The sequence below is a fragment of the Podarcis gaigeae genome (genome assembly GCF_964106915.1).
Source record: "Podarcis gaigeae genome assembly, chromosome: 3".
Taxonomy (NCBI): domain Eukaryota; kingdom Metazoa; phylum Chordata; class Lepidosauria; order Squamata; family Lacertidae; genus Podarcis; species Podarcis gaigeae.
In genome coordinates, this window is record NC_139680.1 from 6750776 (window position 1) to 6778126 (window position 27351).

Here is a 27351-nt window from a genome sequence, read left to right on the forward strand (position 1 = left end):
CTAGAAAAACTAACTAATAAATTGAAACTGACATGGGGACAAATAGAAGAAGACGTCTTCACCCTGATATGGTTCCCCTTTATCACATACATAGCCCAGCAATACAACAAGAATCTGCCAACAGCATATGAATCAATATGACTAACTTGACCCCAACCCCCCCATAAACAAATCTCACTACAGCCAACCAAAGACAACCTACCCTAGGTCACCCCCAACCTCTCTCACTACCAAGGAAATATAACAAGCGACTAGAAAGAGAACCCACACAAGTGACGCTGATACAAAACCCCACACATACACTAAGTAGAAAAATAGAAACATTCCCACCCCACCCCACCCCACCCACCACCCCCACCCTCTCCCTCTTTCCCCCTCTTTTCTTCCCAACCGTATATGGCATGCAACACTAATGCCTCACAACAAATGAAAATGATCTGTAGAAAACACAACCTGAAAAAAGAGACAATGCACATATTTTTGTAAACTAAGAAATCTTTAATAATTTTTTTTTTAAAGAAACTTGGAATATTTGTATTTTCTTCCTCTGTGTAATGTGCTTGTTTTGTTTTTAGTCATTTGCTTAATTCTCACCCAACAGCCTTCCTGGAACAGAGATCACGATGACACAGCGTCCACACGTTCAGGAGGTACACCGGGACCCTCCAGTGGGGGACACACATCACACAGCGGTGACAACAGCAGCGAACAAGGTAGGAATCATACTTTGAATCCTGGCTGATTTGCAGGGCATCATCGCTCCAATATGCTGGCATTAAATAAGTGCTTCATATATATAATAGATGTGAACACTGAGGCAGGGTCCTGGTGTTGACAGCATGTCTTCCTTCGGTGCGCAAGGATAAATGACCATCCTTAATTTTCCATCCAAGAAGGCCTTGAGCAGCAGTTGCCTATCTAGTAGAGCTTCTGGGTGGTGGTTCTTTCTAGTGGTACAGACCATGATCAAAGTTTGTGGTTTTGGTAACAAAGGCAGTTTGGGCCTAAAGCTGCATCATCTTCAAACTAGGGAACTGAACTTGGTCAATATGTGCCTTTTCATTGCCTTGCTGAGAATAGCAGTTGGCATAGTGAGGTGGAGCTGCCATGTTGGCACTGGAATGGAGCAGAGCAGAGCACTGAATGCATGGACACCCCAGCAGAGCATATCTAGTGTTTCCACCAGTGCAGCTACACAGTCCCGACCTCAGCATTGCCCTCAATGGCTATGTAGTGGTGCTTACATTAAGCTGTTTCATGATGTGTTTCATTATCATCTTCCAGTCAGGAAGTTAGTAGCCTTTCAGTTCAGTTCTATACATGTCTAATCACAAGTCCAATTGACTTCAGTAAGGTTTTCTTCTTGGTGAGAACAATAACGACAACAGTTATTATTTATATGCGGGTGACACTGTGGCCTAAACCACTGAGCCTCTTGGGCTTGCCGATCGGAAGGTCGGCGGTTCGAATACACGCGCGGGGTCAGCTCCAGTTGCTCTGTCCCAGCTCCTGCCAACCTAGCAGTTCGAAAGCATACCAGTACAAGTTGATAAATAGGTACTGCTGTAGGGGGAAGGTAAACGGCTCTGGTTTCTGTCACAGTGTCCTGTTGCACCAGAAGTGGTTTAGTCCTGCTGGCCACATGACCCGGAAAGCTGTCTGTGGACAAACACCAGCTCCTTTGGCCTGAAGTGAGATGAGTGCCGCACCCCATAGTCGACTATGTCTGGACTTAACTGTCCAGGGGTCCTTTACTTATATTCTGCCCATCTGACTGGGTTACCTCAGCCACTCTGGGCAGCTTCCAGCAAATTAAAACATCAAACACAGTATAATATCAAACCTATAAAGGGCTGCATTCAGATGTCTCCTAAAAGTCAGATAGTTGTTTATTTCCTTGCCATCTGATGGGAGGGCATTCCACAGGGCGGGCGTGACTCCTGAGTAGACCCTCTGCCAGAACAGGAATTGCAGCCTTAGTTCTTAATTCACATCAATAGTTGATGCTCAAATTACATACTGCCAAGCTTTTGGCATTGTTTTCTTTTAGAAACTACAACACAAACTAGAGTAGTCTTCAGCCTTTTTAGCTCCTGGACCCCATTTAATGTCATTTGTGCGGCATGGAATCCACATAAAAGAATTTTTTTAAAACCATGTGTGCCCATTTTTCTACTCCTGTTTTCTCCTATTCCCCCACTTTGTGCCAACATTTCCAATTGTGTATGTGGTGGACGGGGACCCGACGGACGGACAAACCCCTAAACAAAAGCCATGTTTTGCGGTATAGCCCTGAGTGCCCCAGCTTAGCTGAGAGGGTGATCCACCACTTGTTGATCTTGGTCCACCTAGAAGACAAACGGATAGGCAACAGAGGTCCCTGTAGAAGAAGAGACAGAGCTATATTTGAGTGTTTTAGTGAACTTAATTGAGGTGTGGTGCACAAAAAATATTAAACGTAGACTACATTTGTTCCAGTTATACTTGTATATCTGCTGCCCGTACTTCCCATATTCTGCTAATTTGCCAGAATGCCAAATTAATTTACAGTTTTTTTTTTAAAAACCCGCAATTAATTCACTGATGGAGAAAGAGCAGGAGCTTAGTTCTTGCTTTGTGTGTTTGTGTATAGGATGTGTGACATCAATCAGTACTGTCTTTTTTAAAAAAGACAATGTGTGAAAAACCCTAAAAATTTTTTTACATCAGCAAAGACCAACTGCAACAAATTTCATGTTAATTAAATGCAATTAAAATTTTAAAAGCACCCTTAATCTGAATATAAAGAGAATTCTTTTATTGAAGTAGACTCTGAACCTACAATAGGTATAAACTTTTAAAATGTAGTTTTATGATCCCGTTTCATTCAAGTGCTGTTGGACAACAAAGGAATCGTGTGTTCAAAAAAGGGAAGGGGGGAGGTTTAATAGGACTCATTAGAATTGCAAAATCCTACATTTAACTAGATTAGTTTTTAAACTAAAGTAGCGTTCTATTTTGTGTGTGTGTCCGCATGTAAGGATTCAGGCTTAAATTGTGACTAACATCTTCCTATGGACTTTTAAGCATTCAAACCACTTCATTGTTTAAATAAAAATTGCTGACATCACCACAAGTAAAGCCTAGTAAAAATGGGGCCTGGTATGGTAAACTCTTGAAGAGCTGAAGCAGAAACTGGCAACCTTCTGACCTCTGACTTTTACTGGAAAATGATATGCAACATAAATTTAAGGGGCCTTTTCTCTTTCAAGTATTTCTTCATATGTGTGTTGCAGTTCACAGTAGTTAAGGTGTGCTGACACTTCTGAGGTATTTCCACTAATGTTTTTTGTGGTTTGTTTGTTTGTTTGTTTTTTACATAAATGGCTGTAAAACAACAGGCTCATCATGAATAGGAACACAAGGCTAAACCTTCCCCATTTCTCTAATCAACATAAAATCCAAAGGTGGCTGCTGGAGAGGACTGTGATTTTTTATTTTTTTATTTTTGGCAGGTGGGGATGGAGATGAGAATGTGGGTTGCTTTGGGAATAAGTCCATTCTCAGAGAACTGTTGCAGGGTATCCAAAGAGGGAAGGGATCCAGCTGGAAATTTTCCTGCGTGTTTCTGCAGCTGTGCAGCACCCATTCACTTTAATGGGATTAATGCGCCAATTCATTTCCATAGAGACACTGTGACTCCTAATGAAGTAACCCCAACTCTTGGCTCATTTTTTGCTGCACCAGTTCCAGGATGGCATGGCAGAGAGGTCTGGATCAGGCCCATCACCAGTAGCTGGGCTGGCTGAGGATCCAGCAGATCCTTGGCTGGTCCAGCTCAACCCCATCTCCAGAAACACCCCATTTGCTTCCACCTTTTGGGTACTTTTGAAAATTTGTGGTTTGACATTTCAGTTTCAGTTAACTGAAATATGTATGTCATTCACACGTAAAATATTGTGTGGTAATCTTGAGCAAGGTAATAAGATGAGATTGTTTTAATTTTCCCTAGACAAAATCCACTACTGGTTTTGCTTCTTCAGAACTGATCTTGATTTTCTCACAAAGTTCTGAGCAAGTGCTGAATTCCATTCTCAACTAGTTCTGATGATAGCAGGGCTGTAGTCAGGAAAACTGACCACCCAAAAGCAAGAATCTGGATCAGGGTAGAGGGGTATAGAGGTAGGGGCAAGTGTGGTTCTCCCCAGGACTTCTTTTAGCTGGAACTCACTGGAACTCAGTTCTGGCACCTCTCAGGTGGGCATCAATGCCATTATAAGAGAACAAGGGATGTGTTTATGGTGCTTTCTGGCTTATCTCTCTCTCCCTCTCTCTCTGCCTTTTTATAGAAAAATAGCACTGGTTCTCCCGCCAACAACTGTCCTGACTGGAGTCTCTGTCCACTATTCACTAAAAATGCAAGCCATTCATTGCCTTTTATGATGAAAGGGAAAAGATATCATGAGGTAGATCTTGTCTATCCCTGAGATTTTGGCAGTGATACCAGAGTAGGTGTAGCTCCTTCTCACCAATTTATCCTGTTGGCAACCCATTGTCTTTTTTTTTAATTCATGCGCTCCATTGACTGTTTTGGAGTAAAACAGGCAAAATCCTTGCTGGAATCTGGAAGACTTTGAGGATATTTGTGGAGCTTTGCTAGTTGCATAGGCCAGTTGTTGATCCCAAATTCCTCAATGTTCGTAAAGGTAAAGGGCCCCCCGACCATTAGGTCCAGTCGTGACTGACTCGGGTTGCGGCGCTCATCTCGCTTTATTGGCCAAGGGAGCCGGCATACAGCTTCTGGGTCATGTGGCCAGCATGACTAATCCACTTCTGACGAACCAGAGCAGCGCACAGAAACGCCGTTTACCTTCCTGCCAGAGTGGTACCTATTTATCTACTTGCACTTTGATATGCTTTCGAACTGCTAGGTTGGCAGGAGCAGGGACTGAGCAACGGGAGTTCACGCCATCATGGGGATTCGAACCGCCGACCTTCTGATTGGCAAGTCCTAGGTTCTGTGGTTTAACCCACAGCACCACCCGCGTCCCTTCAATGTTCATAGAACCCCTTAATTATATAAGCAGACTTGTATATAAGTTCACCTCTTTCCTGCTGTGAATACTCCTGATAGAGCAGTTATGGTAATGCCTTCTATGGCAAGGTGTATGTTGTAAAGAGTAAGCTTTAATGACTTAGTAGAGGTTAGTCTATCTTGGCAGAAGGCTTATAAAGAAGCCTTTTAGCATTAAATAGGAGTAACGCCTTTACTAAAATAGGCTGTGTACACAATTGCTGGCTTAAAATGCAGCCAGGTTGTTCTTTTTCTCAATTTGGATCAAAGCTAGTTTGGAGAAAAACACAGCATTTTATAAGAAATGACAGGGTAGATACAGGGTAGAGATGAATGGTGGCTAATGTTGTGTGTAGACTACTTCCCACACTAATTGTGAGAGTGCACTGGATGCAGAATAAATGGAAGTGTGTACATATAACCATGGTCCCCATAAGCAATTCTTTTCATAGTATTTTTCTAGTAACTGTGAATTATCACAGTACAGAACTCATTCAGGGAGCCCATGCTGTAGCTCTACATCACAGTGTTGTGCTGTGTTTCCATCTCTGTGTTTATAATTAAGAAGACAAAATAATTAAAAGCAGGTCTAGGCTAGCTGTGTGTTCATGGAGACTGAGGTAGACTTTGTGTATATAGGAAAGTAAACTTGAAGGGAAGGGAATAAAGCAGCCATGGCAACCATGGAGTGAACTGCGGTATTCTCCCTGGTCTTTTTTGTATGGGGCGGGAATTTCATTACTTGCCCAGTCTCTGTGTAGCAAGAAAGCTTTTCCTTCTTGCATGAGTTACAGTAGTTACTTTTATGCACAATGTGTGGCATTTTGCAAACCTAACATCCAATAAAATGGGTGGTTTTTTAATTATGAAAAAGTAATATGTAATAAAAAAGTAATATGTAATAATATGCTTGGATCCAGAGTAGTCTGCGTGGAACTCACACAACAGGACTTTCCCATCTCTCCACTCACTGCAGCTCCCCAAGGTCCTCTTCTGAAACTGCATGGGATGTGGAGGGGGGAGGAAATTTACTTGGCCACAAGCATACATCTTCTGAGCAAAACATTTCCTCAAAGGACCCTTAAGTTTCTGTCTCGAGGGCTCCAGGGGCTGGAGGAACTGATTTAATCCCTTTCCCTTTCAAACCTGTGGAGGGGCTTGTATTGGGCTCAGAGAATAAACTAGACAAGCTGTGTTCATCTTCTGTCTTAAGTTGTGAGGGCACCAGTGCTTAAGCCCAAGGCACCCCACTTGCCAGGACTTCAGGACCAAAGCAAGGGGCAGAAAGCTCAGACAGCTGCCCATCCATCCATCCATCCATCCATCCATCCATCCATCCATCCTCAAAGCCAGTACAGAGAATGGATAGCCATCCAGTCTGCTTGAGCCTTGGGAGCAAGGGTGTGAGGTGAGCCGTGTGCTTTGGAAGCAAAGCGTGGAGGCAGTGGAGGTCACCAAAGCAAGCTCTTTGGGGCCACGTTCCAGCCACCATTTCACTTCCCAAGTTGGGTGCTTGCTTCCTGGCTCCAACAGAATGACTTCAGCAGCTACCTCAGAGCTTTTGTCATGGGCAGGAAGTGTGTGTGTGTGTGTGTGTGTGTGTGTGTGTGTGTGTGTGTGTGGAAAGGAAGGATAGAAGGGGGCGGTGAAATCTGCTTCTCTTGAAAAACTTTTTAGGAGTCCCCACTTCTTTGTTTCCTGCTCCCTACTTTTTGAGCAAAGGTGCCAAGTGCGATTGAATTCAGTAGGAGTGTGGGAGAAAGAGAGAGAGAGGGAGTGTGTGCTAATTAATGTTCTAATTTTGTTGTTGTTGTTTAGTCATTTAGTCGTGCCCGACTTTTTGTGACCCCATGGACTAGAGCACGCCATGTCATGGCTTTATTTGAAAATGGAATTTGTTTGTTTTTTAAAAAAAATCCTGAGCCCAGACTTTCTGTGTCCACGGCCCAGTTTTCATTGTCCTGTGATTGTGTTTCAGACAAAAGAAAAGTTGTCCTTTTAAGGTAGGAAGTGAGGTTTTCTTCTCCTGGAAACTGTATCAATACTTGCAATGTTTTCCTGCCTTTTGTAGAAGAGTTCAGGCAACCTATTGGCAAAAGGCAATTCCATTTATTATTGAAGAGAATCTCAAGGCAGTTGTTTTGAGGCTGCAAAGCTGGCTGGCAGAGCTGGATGAAGGAGCGGGGGAAGGGCCACATTATGTTCCAGATGACTGAGCAACGATTTATACACCAGCTCGCCTTTTTACATGAAGAAGAAAAGTAATAACAGCACAGACCCAGCCATTGGAAGCAGTCAGATGTCTGATGACTAATGGGATAGGTAGGAAGGAGCTCTCTGATTGGATGTCTTAATGAGCAGATTTCGCACAGAGTTTGGGCTGCAGTTCCCCTTGACCTTTACCCTTTATTGACCGAACTGACACTTCATTTTTCACATACTTCCAATTATGGCTCAGCTTAAGTGTTGCCCTCCCTCCTTTATTTCTTTCCTATGGACAACTTGAGAGTGGTTGAGGCCACAGAAGATATTTTAATTTGAGAAACTACCGTAGCAGTTCAGTTTTTTAAGATGTAATCTGAAACTGCGGTCATTTTGCAGTTTTCCCTAAAGAACATAACAGGTTTCTTTTTGTTTAGCTAATCTATAAAGATCCCCCCCAAAGAAAATAATGCAGATGTTTGCTTCAGACTGAAATATTAAGATTTTAAAACTTGCATTTAAACACACTTTCCCCTCTCTTTCTCCCCCAAAACGATGCTTTGTAGATCCAAGTAGTTTGAATGATGTGTATTTGTTCACACTGTGCTATTTCTCAAGAGACTTTTGTAGTGTGATGCCCTAAAATGTCTTTAACACTCATCAGAGACTAGAGAAAAGCAAGACATAGTTGTGGATACAGTTCTCAAGTCCTTAGACTACATGGAAGCATCATTGTTGTTCTGGCAATATTTAATGTGTAAATGGAAATTAAAAGGGTGATCCTTTTTAAGAGATGGCTGAAACTGATGGCATTTGAGTGTTTCCAAGAATAGTGTGGGAAGGATTTCTTTACTATAAGCTGTTAGGGAATATTCCATAGCAAGGCGGATCATACATAAAGGGTAGTTTTGAAGTAGTGTCTGTGTCTATGTGATATTCTTTTCCGGCCTGTTCAAGTTTGAATTTACATTTCCGCAATAATTGTAATTAATGCAAATAAGCACATTTTAAAAATAAAAAGCAGAGCTACAATAGTTTCAGCACCTGCACGAATCACTTAATTCTGGAGGTCACCTAGTGAAGTCCATCTGCATAATAATCAGGCATACTATTTATTTGATGAAATTATTGCTTGGAAATACTTGGAAATATATAACCAAATACTTACATCCAAACAGAGGTCCTTAGAAAATAGAAGTATTTATTTCAAAATGTATGAAGTGTTACCTACTTTATTATGTAGCCCTCTGGCACCGTAATAGCATGGCATATTTTTACTATAATATGGTAATAAAAAGATATGTAAAAGGCAGACAAAGGTACTGTCTTTTCAGTAAGGTGACCCCTGTTACCAAGTAACTGCTTTACTTATGAGCTTATTAAAAACTCAAAAAATGAGCTTTTCATACTTCATAGGCATTGATGTGAAAATGAGCTGTCCTGTGAGTAGTTTTCTTGATCATTTTTAGAACAATTGATTAGCCAAAGAGCTTCTGTCATTAGTTGACATTGACTGATAGCAATTTGTCACAAGCTCCGAAGGTCAGCCAGAGAGTGGAAGCTTCAGCCTGTCTTTGATTGACCTTTACTGATGCCATTATCATACGACTGGCTTGGCTAGATGTGACCCTCAATTGAAATAGACAGAGCATCAGTCAGCAGTGGGTTCTTCTCTTTTCTGATTATTTATATATTGTGTGTCTTCAGCTGCATCTAAGAGCTTTATTTTATGTTTTAAATATATTAATAGATTTGAATACTGTCTCTAAAACTGCACATTCTTCTAAATATCCAGCTACTATTTTGCTTTAAATTACCTTATAGCTGATATTGCAGTTTCTTGACATGTGTGCTGGAGTACTTTTTGGCAAAAGTTTGAAAAGTTTGAGGTGATTTATAATCTTACCTGTATTCTCGAGTTTTATTTACCCAAGGATTATCCCCCTCCCCCCAAAAAAATGTTTTAGGAATGTGTGTAGTAATAGAGCAGTTGAAGATTATGTTCTTAATCACATTTTTCTTAATGTACATTACTTTCATCAGCAGTTACATTCTCGGTGTAGTTGCATGTCTTGCACTGTATTGTGTAAATATTATCTTCATTTTTGTATGTTTAGCATAACAACAAGAATTAAATTTGTTTTTTTGTTTGTGTATATGGTTATTATTCAGACCCAAAATTGAAATGATTTTCTACAGTTCCAAAATGACTCTTTCACTTTTCAAAATCTGTACAGCAACACTAAACACTTGCTAGCTTTGTTCTTTTCTCTTCAGTTGTGGGCAGTATAGCTGTAAACTAATTAGCTTTTCCTTTCTCCCACTGCCCTTTTATGGCCTATCTGGATTCCTAAATGTAGCTAATAACTTGTTTTTCAGGTCCATCCTTATAGATTCCAAAATCATTACACAGTTTTACCAAGATTAGAAAGCCTCACCCTCAGTGGAGAATTAAATACAAATTGAGGTAGAGTCTTTATGACTGAAGTAAAAGCTGGGAGAGGGGCATGGACAATGGGCTTAATTTCCATGGTGGTTCCATGCATTTAACATAGAATTGTAGAGTGGGAAGGGACCTTGAAGGCCATCTGGTCCAACCCTCTGAAATGCATGAATCTCATTACCTGAGTTCTTATATAATTCCTCTCTTGATTGGAGTCATATTCAAAGATCATTTGCTCCAAAAGTTAAAAAATCTCAACAATGTACATGCAGTTGAACTCAATGAAATATTTATTTAAGGAAAGTAGTTTAGCAGCAGGTTGCAAATTGCTGTAAGGTCCTGGAGTGGGGAAAAACATCACATGGAAGCTAGCTTCAGTGCAGCAAAATATTTAGCTGTGTTCGGTCCTGAACCCAATTAGAGGAACAGCTCACTGGAGAAAATTGTCAAAATCGTATCACCAGATTAGGGCATTTGGTTGGTCCCAGCCATTCCTTATTAGCAAGAGTAAGTTGGTCATTAATTTGTTGTCTGCATTGACAATGGTACAAGTGGTACTGTTGATAATTTTGTAAGATTAGTCCAGTATTGTTGAAGCATTTTATGTTATACATCTTTGATCATGTATTCCAAGGTTTTTCTGCTGATGGAAGATTTGCATGCTTTCTTCTGCCACATCACTATATAAGGATAAGCAGTAGGTGGCCTTGCTGTTGCAAAGAAAGAGAAGAGTAAGACCCATATGTAGGAAAGCTTCATTCTTATGGAGACAAGGATTGGCTAGGTTGTAAAAATAGCTGCTTTGATAGAGAAACTCCAATCAACAGAGGAAAGCTTAGACTGCAGCGCATAACAGAGTACTGGGGTTCGTGGCCTTACGAAATTGGATAATGTGGAGCAAGGACAAAAGGCCACATGTTCTGATGTTGATATTAGAGTTTTATAAGAATGGCCCTTGGACTCTGTTTCATATCTACATAGCACAAACTCCCAGAAATGCTTTAGAATTAAGACAAATGGCATTCCACTTTCGCTTAGACCAGAAATTGAAGTTTTGGTGTTGCTTTGTGGAAGGAATGTTTTCAGGATTATGTGCGTCTAAAGAGCTTAGATATAACCTGCTCTCTGAATCAGAGTGTAGGACTAGCACTGGAATTGGGTTCATATCCCTAGATAGAGATGGAGGTCACTGGGTTGGTTACCTCAAGTCAGTCACTCGGGTCAGTGTAGGTAAAAGGTTGGTGTAGTGCTTTTTCTTGGGGGGCACTCAAGGTTATGCAGTACTGGCACCTCTTTTGTTGTTAAAAAAGTGTGAGACTTACTGTAACAACTTCATGGTGAGTACTGGCACCTATTTTTCCAGGAAAAAAGCACTGGGTAGGTGTGTGTTTGTGAACTACGCACACTACCTCAATTTCTTTGGAACAGTGGTAGGATTTAACTGCAGTAAATACATAATTCTGGAGGATTAAGGACCAGGCCTCTTCTATCTTGGTCCCTTTCTGGTGGAATTCCCATGACTACCAAACAGTGTGTGTGTCTCCAATTATAAAGGCCTTTCAAAAACTGATTCAAACTGTTGTTTTTTTATGTCTCCAGTTTGCCAACATCTACTGCGATTTTTAAAAACATGTTGGTTTTTTTCTATTTTGCACAGTTTTACATCAGTGGCTTTTGGCCAGCTAGGAATTACTTTTAACTCCAGAAGGCAAGTATTCTAATTAAATGAATTGCCGTATTTCTTCTTGTATGCCATCACAATCAGAATAAGTAGCAAAACTAACTGAACTAACTTGAATCCACTGCTGATGTGGGATGTGTAGACAGAAGATGAAATATTAGTGCTTTCAGCTGGTTAACCACAGGCCAAATCCAGATATGGGGTCAGTGTTCAGGTCTCATTCACATATAATGACGGCGGTTGTGTGTTGCTGAGATCTGCTTGCAGCAGTCCATTAAAGGTAAAGGGACCCCTGACCATTAGATCCAGTCATGGCCGACTCTGGGGTTGCAGCGCTCATCTCGCTTTATTGGCCGAGGGAGCTGGCATACAGCTTCCGGGTCATGGGGCCAGCATGACTAAGCCACTTCTGGTAAAACAGAGCAGCGTACGGAAACGCCGTTTACCTTCCTGCCAAAGCGGTTACCTATTTATCTACTTGCACTTTGAAGTGCTTTCAAACTGCTAGGTTGGCAGGAGCAGGGACCGAGCAACGGAAGCTCACTCCGTCGCGGGGATTCGAACTGCCGGTCTTCTGATCGGCAAGTCCTAGGCTCTGTGGTTTAACCCACATTGCCACCCGCATCCCTTTGCAGTCCATTTCTCTGGACATATTTCTCTCTTCCTGGCTCCAAAACGGAAGTAAACCAGGAATTGGGAAAAGTGATTTGAACCTAGACTGAGTATAGATCTGGAATGCTAGGAACATTCATTCCAGTTTATCAATTTTACTGCTCATGCATTACTACTCTACTCCCCACCCAGCTTTATATTTGAATGGGGCACAGATGAGGAAAAGAAACCTGTACCTGCCACATCATGTCTTATTTGACCCTAATTTCCCCAGGGTGCTGGAATGCTATGTGGTTATCTAGCTTAAAAACTGCATTGAATTTCATTGGGCCATTGCTTCTGGCTAGTGTGGGACCAGGATTCTTCTAGTACTTAAAAACCCCCAAAGCATTTGGAAGAAGAGGACACCAGAGGCTTGTGTACCATAAGCAGAGTAATCAGAGACTTTCCCAGTTAGAAGGAAATTAAAACTCAGGGCTCAGACATATCCTTAGAAAACTTGCTTTTCACTGAAGGAGAATATGGCCTACCGTACACCTCATAATTTGATGCTAACTTTCATTTTAACATGCAGTTTTATTATTCAGGCTGTAATCCTGTACCCAGCCACTCATGCATAAATCCCACTGAAGTCAGTAGGACAGTCGAGTAACTGATAGCAGATTGCAACATAAATCTTTAACCCTCATTTGTAGGCAGCTTTTTGACATGCCGTTTTTGATCAAAGTTTATTTTTGAAAAATGATGCTACTTGTACTAAAGTGATTAAAATTATCAAGAGAGCCAGGGTGTTATAGTGGTCAGAGAGTACTGGGCTCGTGCTGGGTAAAACCTATATTCAAGTCCTCTTTGAGCCACAAAGTTCACTGAGCAACCTTGGACTAGTCACTATCTCTCAGCCGAACTGAAGATAAAATGGAGATCAGGAGAACCTTTTATGTCTCATTGAAAGAATGGTGAGATAAAATGTAATAAACAAATAAGTGCAATTTTGGAATAACAATTAATAATTGTTATACGTGCTATAGTTATACAGGGTTGTAATTATCTATTTCTTCCAGCCCCCATTAGTAAAAGAGAAAAAGAAAAAACACCCTATGATTTGCCACTAACTCTCCAATTTGAAGTGTCCCCCAAACCTAGAAACTGGGTGTACTCCCATTTCCTCTTTTGTGTGTGTGGGAGGATTTTTATTTTTTTTACAAAGTAATTATAGGTTGGATTTGTTGGCCAGAAACCTGAGAACAGGCACAACTTGTCTTTTCTCACCTCCATTATCCCAGTGGTGGGAATGGTTTGATAATACTCATTCAGATTTGACAGGTGATTTCTCCTATAAATGAATGTGTTTAAATCATAATAGTTGGAACAGAATTGTTTGATTACTTGGCAGCAGCTTCTTTCTCTGTGATAGCTTTTGGATCACCTGTTTGCTGAGAGCATTTGACAGTCTTTATGTTTATTACCCAATTGAATGTCAGTAGCAATTGCAGCTAAAGATAAACAAAAATGCAAGTACTTGTTGACCTTGACTCCCCCCCACTCCACACACACACACACACACACACACACACACACACAGAGTATTGGACTTGATGACTCTATTGCTCTTTTGCTGATAAGAGCTATAAATGATAGTTTTAAGGGAAATGTTTTATTCCCAGAGGAAAATACCACATGGCTGTGGGAAACAGCATATGGTTGGTGTCCTATGATTTACATAGTTCACTTTCATTTAGGCTGTGGGAAAAGAAAGGACTTCCCTTTTTATGACTTCCGTATCTCTACAAACATGCATTCCTGTCCTGTTTGCAAAGTTTCTCTGGAAGATTATATGCAATACATAAATAAAATTGGGAGGACGGCTTTATGTTTTATTATATGCTATAAGTAAAGTATTTTCCAGGCTTCCTCATTTCAGATTTGTTTCAATAGCAGGTGCACAGATAAATGCTTTCGTTTATAATGAGAAAATACAATGTGTTTAAAACATGAGAGATAATCTTTGAGCAGCAGGTACAGTGGTACCTCGGGTTAAGTACTTAATTCGTTCCAGAGGTCCGTTCTTAACCTGAAACTGTTTTTAACCTGAAGCACCACTTTAGCTAATGGGGCCTCCTGCTGCCGCCGGAGCACGATTTCTGTTCTCATCCTGAAGCAAAGTTCTTAACCCAAGGTAATATTTCTGGGTTAGCGGAGTCTGTAACCTGAAGCGTATGTAACCTGAATCATATGTAACCCAAGGTACCACTGTATTCCTAAACTGGTTCCTCTTTGCTTGGTGGCCTGGACTTCAGCTAGCACTTGCTTGAATGCATGCAAACCCCTGGTCCTGGGAATGCAATTAACAGTGCAGTTGACTCTTCTCAGCCACTGGAGCTGGCAAAGTGGGGGAGCACTTGCAGAAGTCACTTTTTAGTGAGGTGGGGGCTTGAGGACAGGAGGCAGTGAGTAAATGGGAGGACTTGCTAGTACTTTTGGAAGGGAGGAGCGGGGGCAGATGGATCCACAAGTCTTTTCCTGAATCCTGTAAAGGCTGCACTGCTTGCAGGACAAAGGATATTTTGGCATCTGTTATCACTTGGATAGCATCCTTGTCTTTTCCAGGGCATATCTTTGTGAGTTGTTGTGTCTGGTAAGGCAGCAGTGTAGAACCTCTGGGTCATGGACCTAAGTAGGCCTGGCAGGTTTGCCCATTTGACCTACAAGACAGTTGCAGCCAAGCTATGCCTGTCTGCCGACTTCTGGAAGGTCAGCACTAGGTTTATTGTTTACTATGATAATATATATTCTGTTTTTCTACAGAAAACTGTAGAAAATGAGTACTAGGCAACTTGTCAGTGTTTGATTTGTCTTTTTATGGGTATTTACGGGATTAAAGAATATTGTTCTTGTGGCATTTCTCTTGGCTAACTTTTGAAAATGGCATTTGACTGAGATGCTGGGATAATAGGAATGCAATAACCTCTTTGGATGCTCAGGTGATCTTCATTCTACACAGCTTTTATTTACTCTTGATTTATTAAAACACTTACATTCTGCCTTTCCATTTAAATGTGAAACACACGAGGTGACACCCTTTCGACTTCATGACAAATATATTAATTTTGTCAGTCCTGCACAATTTAGTTTCCCAGCACTTCAGTTCCATATATCATTGCAGTAGCAAGAGACAAGAGCATTGGCCATGAAGCAAACGTTAAAAGGGGGGGAGGGGCTGCTATTTGAAGCAACAGGGCATTTAAGGCAAAGACCACATCAGAGGATCATAGTGTCCACATGTTGTTCATCTACCTTTCTTTTATTTGCCTTTCCCTTCTTATGATGAGAAGGTGAGCCTTGATGATATTAACATACCCTGGGCCCAGAAACTAATACAGCCCAGAAATCCAATTAATCAGTTTATTTAAAAGGAATACAGAGAATGGACTAGGGAAGAAACGAACAAGAATGCATGATCTAAACAAAAATTAAACATTGCACCAGTGTTGAACATACAATACGCACACAAATATAGCAAATTGCTTTCAGTGGTCACCTCTAGCATTGGTAGTTTCTAAAGTTGGCTGCAGGGTGGGGAATCAAGGGGATGATGAAATGTTGGTTCTTGACCCAGGTGGGCTCTGACTGGAAGGGGGCTCTTATGCAACCATTCACAACAGGGAATACTTAGGGAAAGGGTGCTTAACACCTTCTGGAAAGTTGGGAGGTGGACTGTGGGGGTATTGACTATTGCCAGAATTGTCAAGATTTGCCTCCCTTTCCTGTGAGATGACAAGCTTGTGTATTGGAGAGCAGATGTGAGCTCTCTGCTTGGATATGATAGAATATAGAGACACCAGGCTATCAGGAAAGTGAGAGGCTTGGGAAGAGAAGTCATGCAGAAGCAAATATTGTCATTTTGCAAGCATGACTAAAAATGTCCCATGGTTTACAGAAGGGAAAAAAAGGACTTCTGAAGAGGATGTGCCCTAGCTAAGACTGGAAAGGATGAACGTACAAAAGAGCCTCTCTGCAGTCTCTCCCCAGTGCACACACCCTCGACTGCTCCTAAAGCTCTCTGTGTACTTCGCTTTTATTCGTCTTGTCTCTGATATTCTCTCCACATTTTCTTGGCAGCATGTGATCATTAGGATTTTGTATCCCAGAGTGCTGCACCATACTCCGTCCTCAATGGCAATTTCCTCCTGAGGCCTCATGGGAGCTCTGGAGATCCCAACATCTCTCCCTCCAAATAAAATAAAATAAAATAAAATAAAATAAGGAAAGGAAAGGAAATAAATAATCTAAGTAACATAGTTTGAAGTTACTAAAACTATTGTGAATTGCTCCATGTCATTTAGAGTTAATCCTAATCCTAGCACTTTGGTGCTTGGAGGTGCAAAAACCAGTAGCAAAACCAGGGGTTTGTGGTTTGTAGCAACACTATAGTTGCTCAGGTCAAATGGCAAGATAAGAGTTGTGAGTGAAATTAGAACTATACTAAGCATTTTTTAATGGCCTAAATATTGTTGCAAAACAATTGTGCTAATTTTAGCTTAGAAAGAGGATGAATATAAAATTGCTAGTTTGCCATATGTTCTCTTGCTGATAATATTCAAGTATAAAATATTCTACATAGTTCTGCTGTTCCAAATAACAGAAGACCGGGAAAGAGTTAAATTTCTATTCTGGCAGTATATGAAATAATGAAGTAAAAGAAATCTCAAAAACTGGTAGTTAAAATCAGCTAAATTTTATTTGGATTTCATTGACATCCATGGGAACCAACTTGTGGCCCAATTCTCTCTCTTGGTTGTATGTAAATATTAAAATCAATTTGAATAAAAATTCATCTCTTCCAGGGAGACCAAGCAATTTTAGAATTGTGTGCAATATTCCCCTTCTGCAAGCCAGCTCTAAAATTGCATATTGATGTAGCAGAGTTGTGAAGGATAGACTTTTGCGTTTGGAATTCTTAAGGTATGTTTTTAAAAACAGGAAAAAAAACACACATGCCTTTCTACACTGCCACCGGACTTGAGTTTTTACTCCAGGGAGCGTTTGTGTATTTGTCACTGATACCACTTCACAGTGAAGAGAATGATGGATCTTCCCAATGTGGGCAGAGTGTTTGTAGATGGAACAAGCTGTGTTGCAGACTTTGGAGGGCCGAGTGGAAGCTTTGTGTTAACAACTGGCGAAAAGCTTGACCGTTAAGTGACCTAGGTCAAACAAACCCCCAACTGAAGAGTCCTGCTTTGACATGGATACCTGCTTGGTAGGGGCAGCTGAGATAAAAGCAGGGAAGGAAGACAAAGTAAGCACTGTTGATCTTGCGATTATATTAAAATTAGCAAATGGCATGACTGCTACTAACAGGACAGTAATGTGCATGCAACAGTGCATCTGTACAATATCACTTGCCCAAGTTTTGCTCAAAAGCATCATGTTGGTTTTAGCTACTGATGCAGAGACAGTATTCTAAGATGGTTTGTTGCTTAATAGTGTAATGTGATACCACTGGCAGCTCAGAAAGAGAGGTGAATAAACAGCCTAAAAGCTTCACTGATGAAAGCACTTGATAAAATAGTTTGATAGAATAAAAGATCTGGCAACAAGAGGTGACAAGCCTTCTATCGACTCCTTTCACAACTTTTTTTGTGGTTTTATGAACAAATGCATTTAGAGAAAAATAACAGCAAAATGACATGGTTGGTTCATATCACAGTAGCGCACATGCTCTTGCAAGTTAAGTTTGACAGGAAGCTCATTATGTCTATTCCTAAACAACTTCTATTACATTTTTATCTCTCCAGGTCACTGCTTGCCACAGAAAGCCTAAACCTCAATTTTCCATGTTAAACGTTTCCTGTTTCTGGATGCTAAATTTAGTTTAGCACCCACTTCCCAACACCAACCCCTGGTTATCTACCAAGAAGTTATTTTAAAAAGTTAAAGAAAAATAAAATTATTCCCTTGCTTTGTATGGGGGAACGCTTTCTTATTCTCAAGTTGACTAGCTTTCATTTATTCAAGCTCAGGCACTGTTTAATTTGGAAGTAAAATATAAGTCTGGTTTTGTTCTTTTATGATTCTGATGTTTTTGTGAGTGAAGTCTTGTAAATGCATGTTTTCAATGTACAGTGTCTCATTGTATGTGAGTTACAGGTTTACTTAAGTGCACAGCCGTACACATAGACACATGCTGCTTGTACATAAATAATGCACTATATTATAAGTAATATAAATATTTAATGCAATACTATTTTTCTCATGTTGATTAGCAAGAATGCTCTAAAATGGGTGAGAGTAAAAAAAAATCATTTCCAGTTCTACTGTTGATCAGATATAAAACCTTGGTCACGTCAGTTGACTGTCTCACAGAAGGATTTTAATTAACAAATATTCTTAAAGGATGAAAATATACTAGTATACTAATAGTACTGTGAAGAGACTTGGAGAGGCTGGTGTAAAATCTGTTAACACCTGAGATTTGTGTTTTCAGGACCCACCCTATTCCTGTGACTGTAATTTGTTTTAACCGGTTTCTAATTCTGAATTTAAAATAGTAAACCACCCTAGGCCCTGCTAGTGAAGGGTGGGCAATACATTTAAAAATAAAAAAATAACATTACTTTACCTACAAGTGCTTTTGCTAAACCGCTTTTCTTTAAATTTAGCCTGTCAACTCTTTTCTTCTTCTTCTTCTTTTTTGCTTGGAATGATCAAGCCAAAGCTAACTTCTTTTTAGGACCCATTCATTTCAAAGAAACTTAAAAGTGCTGCTTCATTGTGTGACCTATCAAATGCTCACTCTTTTAAAAACCTTCATTAAATGTAAAATAATAATTACAGTTGCTTCCACTCTGAAATAAACCTGGGTTTATGTTCAGTTATATTTAAGGACACTTCTGGTTCTCTCTTTTCCTTTTGTAGTAATAGATGTTGAAAATTAGGTAACAGGAACATAGGACTTCATGACTTTTTAACTCTCTGAAAAGACTAGATGTTGAGAGGCTGGGGCTTATTAATATCATTCTACTGCTGAGATGAAGTAATTGTATTTTGATTTCTGACTTAAAATGAAAAGTGACCCTTTCTCCCCCATCATCCCGTTAACAAACTATCACCATATTATATATTCATGAGTATTTAAATTCAAGATATGTCTGTTAGAGTTGTTCAGCATAATCCCTGATCTGGACCTTCTGTAGAAATAAATGAGCTTTCCACCCCATGACTGGATTTCAAAGCTTTAGTGCAGAACAGTTTTAAATGCTAGTTACATAAAGAACAAAATCCAAAATAACACATTGCACTTAACTAGCAGGCAATGTGGTTTAGGCCTTTATGCAGTTTAGTAAACTTTCCTCTCTTTGGTCCCAGAGAGAGAAACTAAAATTGTTCATCATTGCGGAACTTACTGGTAACTTCACCTGCTACCGTTAACCATCACTGACTTCTCAAGGTTCCTCTCTTGCTCTGAGAAAAACACTAGCCTTCTGCTTTCACCTAGAGTGGAACCTCTCACTTAATATAAACTTCTCTGCTTTGGAAATGCAGACCTTTACATAAGTTTTAACCAGTGCATACAAAAATGACATTTCATGCACATTAAACTTTTTACTTTAACAATGCCCCTTTGAGAAACTGTGAATGTGCATAATACTTAGAAATGTTTGCAGTTTTGTATATCTGCATCTACATTTCTGAAATTTGAGGCAGTGTTCTGTCCCTATCTTTGAACTGGATAGTCCTTCAGGGCTAATAATTGTGTTAGGATGCTAGCATGGCTCTGATGCAGAACGTCTGTCTCACAATGTTCTGTGTTTAGATTTCCTGGGCAGAGGTCTAGTTGTTTTTCTGAAGTCTAGAGTCTTGTTTTCTGTGTTCCTCTTCAACATGGTATTTTAAGTTTATGAATGACCCTAGGCACATGGTCAGACCATTGATTGGTTCAGCTAGCTCAGTATTACCTACACTGACTTGCAGCAGATCTCCAGGATTTCAGAAAGGGGACATTCCCAGCTCTACCTGGAGATGCCAGGGTTGGAAACTGAGGCCATTTTCATCATCATCATCATCATCATCATCATCATCAAAATTTGTATACCATCTTATACATGCAGAGCAGATGTTGTACCATGGAGCTATGGCCCATCCTCAAGAGTTCCCTCACAACCTTTCCCTCCAGGATGATGATGCTTTTAGCCCACTTACACCTCGAAGAGGAAATAGATAAGCCATCCTCTTATTGCAGTGCCCATCTGATTTGAATTAATCATCTCATGATTAGCCACATACTAATCTACCCTATGCTGTCATGTTGAGAGGTCCTTTATCATGTTACTTTTCTTGATGTGGAGGCCATTGTCCCATGCTCTTTCCAGTGCTGCTCAGGAGCCTATGGTCATATGGCAGGAATGATACTGGTGGTGTCCCCTCCTAGAAACTAGACTGAACCTTTCAGAACACTAGAATAGCAGGGAAATTGGTTCCTGTCCCCAAAATCTGAAACCTATTATAAATAACCTGGAAATGGATTGTAATTTTATAGCAATAAAAAATTAGGCATTTCCCCATTTCCTTATTTAAATTTGCATATGAGGAAATTGCCCTGGCATCTGCATTCCACATATTTATAATTCATTTATATTGAGCAGTAGGACAAAATTTGCCTATTTTGTACTTTGCAAAAGCTGTTACATAGTGTAATGAAGCTGCCCCCCCTTTCATAATGAGCTCCATAGATTAGCTCTATAGATTCTTCCTTGTTTAGGCAGTAATGCTCACTGATGAAGGTAGTTTAAGGGTTGAGGCCCAGTTCCTATGGTTCCTATGCCTTTTGCATTAATTATTACAGTGGTATCTCGGTTTACAAACTTAATCCATTCCGGAAGTCCATTCTTAAACCAAAGCCGTTCTTAAACCGAGGTGTGCTTTCCCTAATGAGGCCTCCCTCTGCCGGTGCCCTTCCACCGTTCGGCTTCCGTTCATAAACCGAGGTCAAGTTTGTTAACTGGAATACTACTTCCGGTTTTGCCGAATTCGTATACCGAATTGTTCGTAAACAGGGCTGTTCTTAAACCAAGGTACCACTGTATATGGAAATTCCATTCCTCTGTTGCCTTGTTAGCATACAGAGTTTTTGCATCACCTCAATAACGTGAGGAAGCTCCAGTCCCTTGGGACTGCCTGGGACACAGCATTACTACTGCTGAACCACAGTGGGAAGGCATGCGTCATGAACATTTCCACACTTTTTTTTGGAAGAAGTTTGCAAGACTATAAAGCAGTAGGTGTCCAGAGAAGAAGGAATGGATCCTGGTTACCAAAGCAACCAGGCTGCAGATTCCCATTTCCATTCTGTCTTCAAATCATCCTTTAAATAGAACTAGACTCGGGTGAAAATTACCATGCAGTTTTAATAAACAATGAAACCATCAGCACTGCATGGTAAGGGAGTATGATCTATGTGCACAGGCAACGGGAATATGCTTCCTTTCTTCTCTCTCTCCATTCTTTGAGAGAGCTTTATTTTTCCTCAGTAATATCATCACATAGTTAGATCTGATTGGCTATATAGCACCATGTCATCATATAGAAGCACCAAAATGACTGTGGCCATTCTTGGACCAGTGTGACCAGTAGCCCAGTACTGGCGGCTTCAGTACTGGATTACTGCAATGCGTTCTTCGTGGGGCATCCATTGTGCTTGACCTGGAACCTGCAGAATGCTGCAGCATGGTTGCTTGGTAATGGGCTGCACGAGGGCTAAGAAACTGAGACTTAGGACAGATGTGCTCCTGCAATAGGGATTCAATCTATTTTTAATGGGGTTGCACTCCCCTTGAAAAATCAGTTTTGAAGTACCAAAGCGTTCATCTAGTGCTCTGCCTAAAAGAGCCTTCAGAAGCTGCAGGTCTGCAATGCATCAAGTGTGTGTATCTGTGTGTGCGCCTATATTAAACCCATGTTATACCTTTCATGTACTGCCTGCACTGGGGCACAACGCAATGTGTTGGTGGTTGCTTTTAAAGCCCTAAATGATTTGAACCCAGGATACCTGAGGCCATACCTCCTCCACTACCATCCTGCTTATGTCCCCAAATCAGAAGCAGAGGCCCTTCTGTAAATAACGGGGCCTTCTCGGTGGCTAAACTAGTACAATGGAATGCCCCATGAAATGTGGATAGACTTCACTCTGTCTTTTGCTGGTTGGTGAAGACATTCTTCCTCTGCAATTGTTACTTTTTTAATGGATTGTGGATTGTCAATTGTTGTAAGGTGCCCTGAATAGCACAAGGGCACAAGAAGGTCAGACAGAAATAATGAATACTATGGCCTTTAAAACTGGGGTGTGTGTGTGTGTGTGTTGTTGTTTGTTATTATGTTGTGTATTGTTGTGTTTTTATATTGTAAACCAACCTGTGTTCTTCAAATGAAGGGTGGTATAGGAACAGCAACAACAATTTGTAGTAGAAATAATTCCAGTCTGGCCAACTGATACTGGTATGTGTTGGAATGGCAGGATTAGAGTAACCTCACATCACCTAAACGCCTATATTTTGCTTTGGCAATGAGGATTGGACTTCATGACAATTTTTTACTGGTGACTGTAATACAGGTGTAGTAAAATATGAATCTGAACCAGTGAATTTGCTGGTAAGAACAACAAAAATAGTTTATTTGTTATCCACAATATGCCATTTGGGTTGGAGCGGGCACTTGAAGTTCCTTCCCTAGTGCAGAGCAATTCTGCTTGGGCTCAGATGACAAGATATCCATCCCGTAAAATTATCTTGGGGGAACATTAGCAATAGGTTAAACAAATCTAAATGCTGCCCCACTCAATAAATACAAGATTGCCTAGCTATTCTGAACATACTCGGTTTCTTCTGTTGTTTTCAGAAGCTTCCAGATTAACTTTGCAATAGTAAAAACATAGCTGTTCTCACAAGCACTTAACTACAGTGCTGCCCCTTGTTCAACATGTAGTTATGATGTTAGTATATTGTATTTTCTTACATTAAGTTCTGTTTAGATGAAATATAGCTTGTTGTATTCTTATGTTTCTCACTTTGGGATTGTACAAACAATGGAGAGTAGGTTACAAAATGAATAAATAAAAATGGTGTCTTTATACATACTACACTACAGAAAAAATTGTGATGGTTCTTCTCTGTGCAATTCATGAGAAAGTGGGAATTGGCCTGGAATTTACCCCTTCTTAATTTTTTTTGGCTGAAAATGGGAACAACTAAATACTGTGTCACCCCAGTGGCTTTTCTTTCCTATCGTGCTATGAAACATAATTTATCACAGCCACAAGTTTCTCATATCAATTACTGCAAATAGAAACAAACAACCTTTACATGACACTTTGACCCTGGCTTGTTGAAGGTGACGCCTAATAAAAACAAATAAAAGTGAATGTAGAACAACCTCATTCTGTATCCGTATCCTGGTAAACTGCAAAAGAGGACACATGTGTACCTCGGTGCTAGTAGGTAGTGTGCGGGGGTCCCTGACCCCTTACCTCCCAAAACGTGTGTTATGTTGGGGAGAGGTGCAAGGGTAAGTCATGCATGCTTGATGTTGAAGAAAAGCCTGTTTTGTACTTAATACATTGGAGAAATTGTTCAAGATCAGTTCATCCATGTGAAAATATGACCTCTGTGTTACTGGCAAGGTCAGCAAGACCCAGGGTGTTCTGCAGAATGAGGGCAGGTCGCTGGAGTTAAAGCTGCCTGGGGGCAGATTTGACTTGCACACCTAATTTTCTAAGATTAGAAAAACAAACAACATGCACAGCAGAGAATGTGTTAAAACTTGTTCTTTTGAGCCAGTGGTTCTCTGCTTCCTGCTTTTCTTCTTGTTCAGGCATACTTTAAGCTTCCGATTCTTAATTGCTATTCAGTTTATTTTAATGTTAAGTGTGTTTTAATATATTCATTTCCCCCATACCCTGTTTACATAATTTTAAAGATGGGAGCCTAGAGACCAGCTATTTATATTCCCATCATCTATTTGTTTTTCTTATCTGTTGTTGGTTTTTTTTTATCACATTCTAATCTGCTGTCTGCTTCCATGTAGCCTCATTTCATTAATGTATCATGTACGTAGATTAATCTAAAAGGTATTTTAGATGTCATCCAGAAAATCTGGATAAACAACGAATGCACTTCTAACAACTAAAGATTTCTGGCATTGTATGCTGTGTGATAGGCCCTCCACAAACATTGTCTTCCATTGATTCAGAGGGACTTGGCTGAAACCTGCAGAAAGAGAAGGGGATTTTTGGATATCTGATTCACTGAACATATGTTTAGAGTTCACTCCATCAGCAGTTTTATGATCTCGTGGGATAATGCTGTTTTGTTAATATCCTCTGTTCTGTAGTTTGTTTGTTTACATACAAATAAACTTTCTTGAAACTATTCAAGTTTTGTTGCAACTTCACAGAACTCATAAAGCCATCCCCTTGTCCACTCAACTATCATCAGCTCTAATAATGCGCAAGATGGGAATAAGTTCTTGGACCGAGTCGGTGGGGTAGGGGAAGTGTGAGTTCAGCAGCAGACATAGGTTCCACGTTTGGGGGGGCATGGGTGCCAAGCCCCCCATTCTAAATCAGAGCGCCAGCCCCCCAACATCTGCGGTGGCATGTGTGTGTGGTGTAATCATGCTTTGGGGCTGGCGCACTGACATTATGTGGCCCCAGGTCCCTTCAGTCACAGAGGCAAGGTGGTGTGCGTGGCAGCAGAGGTGCGTTGGTTTTCTTCAACAGTGAAAGCTTCGTGCACAAAATAAAAAACAGAAATCCATAGGGACATGCCACAATCTCCAGATCCTATGTACAGGCCAGGGGACTTGGGAGAAGAAAGTGGTGAGTGGAGATAACATGTCATGCTTAGCTTTAGAGCAGGCAGGCGCTTCCAGCCAAGGTGCGACAGAAGAGAGCATAGCTGAGATCTTTGCAGTGAACTTGGGGACAGGGTGCTGGGTTAAAACTTGACCCCTGTTTGGGCCCTTAACACTTGATCCCTGCTTGGGCGCTGTTTGCTCATCCAAATGACAATGCGCAAGAGGAGAGCAGACCCAGGTCTCTTCTTTCCATCCTGATCTCTGCCATCCATGCATAGAGGAGAGGTCCATATGGCCGGTTGTAGGTTTTCCCTGTGATACAGAACCCAAATAACTCATGGTTGTACATAGGGGGTGAAGCCTATACATATAGCAGGGTAGCATGCTTCCTTCTTCAGGCACCCCCAAAAGTGTGGATGGGAAGGGGCTTTGGCTGGCAGGGACATGAGGGTATAATACCCAATTAAGGCTATAATCACAGATGTCTGCAGACTGGTTGCTGCTGCTCAGTGGTGAAGAAACACATTCTGCAGATGTGTTGTTTTCATTACAATTACCTTTGCATTCCCAGACTTGTTGCTGGAGCTGAACATTGGCTCCAGGGCTAAGCCCTGATGAACCCAGTTCAGATAAATTACTGGAGGATTTATCTCCTTGAAATGGCTACTGGATGTCTAAGCATGAGATTGTCACATGAAAAACACTTCTGTGTGCAGGTGGTTGATGTCTCATTTACAAGATTCTTACTTTTTATGCTCTCTATACATGTTGAGTGTTAGCAAGCCAGAACATTGTGATTCTTGTAATGCACTACCAGTGTAGTTAACGCTATGTGCTTTATGGATCTAGCACATAAGTCATTTTTAGATGTAATACTAAATGTATTGGAACACCTGTACAGGCATAAATCCATCCTCACAGTAGACCGAGTTTAAAATGCATTGGCTAGATTATTATCTGATGTGAGTTTTTCTGATACCTACTGGAGTACTCGGTTCAACAACAGGGTCCCTGTTCATCACTTGGAGTATGGCAGGTGGGGCTGAATCAGCGCATCTTGACTGCAGCACCTAGGTTGTGGAATTGCCTCCCTAAAGAGATTCTATCTGTCTTTGTCACTGTTCCGGTTTGCAGCAAAGACTTCCTCAGGAAGCCTTTGAGTTTCTCTAATGTGGACTGTGGAATTATTTTCTACTGCTTCTCCCACCGCTGCATCTATTTATTTACGTTATTTCCTACTTGTTTTATTTTATTTTCATTTTTATTAATTTATGCATTAAGTCTCCTTGAGTATTTCCCTTGGAAAGGTGGGGTATAAATATTTTAATTAATTGATTAACAGAAAAGAAATATGGTATGAATTAATTAATGCAATCTATAGTCTTATTTCATACTTACTCTGTGTTTTAGTCCCATGCTTTTAAATATTATTCAAATTTTAATTACATTAAAATCTAACTCTGGATCAGGAGATAGTTTGGCGCCTCTGAATCGTTTGATTCTGTTAACTCACATGATGCTCTAGTTAACCAAAGAAACAATCTACTCACATACATAAAACAGGTGTTAAAAAAATCTATCAAATGGTACATTTACAGAGTTGATGTAGATTAATAAACTTATAGGTGTGTGTGTGTGTATACATACACATCTAAAAACATTGTAAGAGGCTGAAGGTAAGTTTCATTTGTGGTCAGGTGGATGAGACAGTGTCTTGTTTGTATCAGTTTGTGACAGATATTGCCAAGAAGCATTTTTACACAGGTAAGGCGTCCTTTGCAAATGTCTATGCTGAGGGGAAGCTTCTATACATGGTGTACATTATTTGCAGGGGAAGACAATGGTGTTGCCTAGAGCAAAGGGAACATAGTATTGGTTTGCTGGTGATGCGAAAAGTGTAGCAACAGCTTCAAGAGAAAAACTGCATGTGTTTTTAAACTCATTTCTCTCGTTGTAACAATCAGTGTACTTTTGAAGCAGGGTAAGCTACCATCCTGTTTCCTTCAGCTTCTTTGGTTTTGATAACTAACTACATATCGCTGATAGGCTACTTGGGACTGTAAACTTTGAGTGAGTGAAAGAAAATGAGGTTGTTGAGATGTTATCATGCCCCTAAAGCAAAACTCCAGGCTGAACAATGTGACTGTATCCTCGCTGGTAGAAAGCAGGCCCCTCTTCCCACTCCTTTCCCAGGAATTTTCCTTGTCCAGGCCTGTGAGAGAAAAGGATGGAGTGTCTCAAGCACCTGTGTTGCAGGTCTCATGTTGTTAAGTCTCCCGAATCAGTACATGTTGTCAGCAGTATTCTTTACCTTTGTTCTCTCTTGGCAGAAAAAAAATTGGACACATTTGGCCCTGTGGAAGGGTTGAGCTTTATGGGCGACCACGGAATACTGTTTTGCCTCTGTGGCATGTCCTTGAAGTGCTTTGCCATGAGTACCTGCATGTGCAAAATGAATAGTTTTGTACAGTGGCTCTTTTCTCAGATGTAGGCTACAAGTGGATTGTGACT

General features: G+C 40.6%; 1 protein-coding gene across 6 annotated transcripts in view; it reads left to right on the forward strand.

Moving 5' to 3' along the window:
- MEIS1 (Meis homeobox 1) overlaps nt 1–27351 on the forward strand; it is a 154479-nt gene that overhangs the window by 40536 nt on the left and 86592 nt on the right. For all 6 annotated transcript variants that reach the window (XM_083730555.1, XM_083730554.1, XM_083730552.1 and 3 more), the window contains one exon: nt 602–713. In XM_083730555.1, the coding sequence (XP_083586681.1) occupies nt 602–713 (112 nt within the window). The remainder of the gene's footprint in view (nt 1–601; nt 714–27351) is intronic.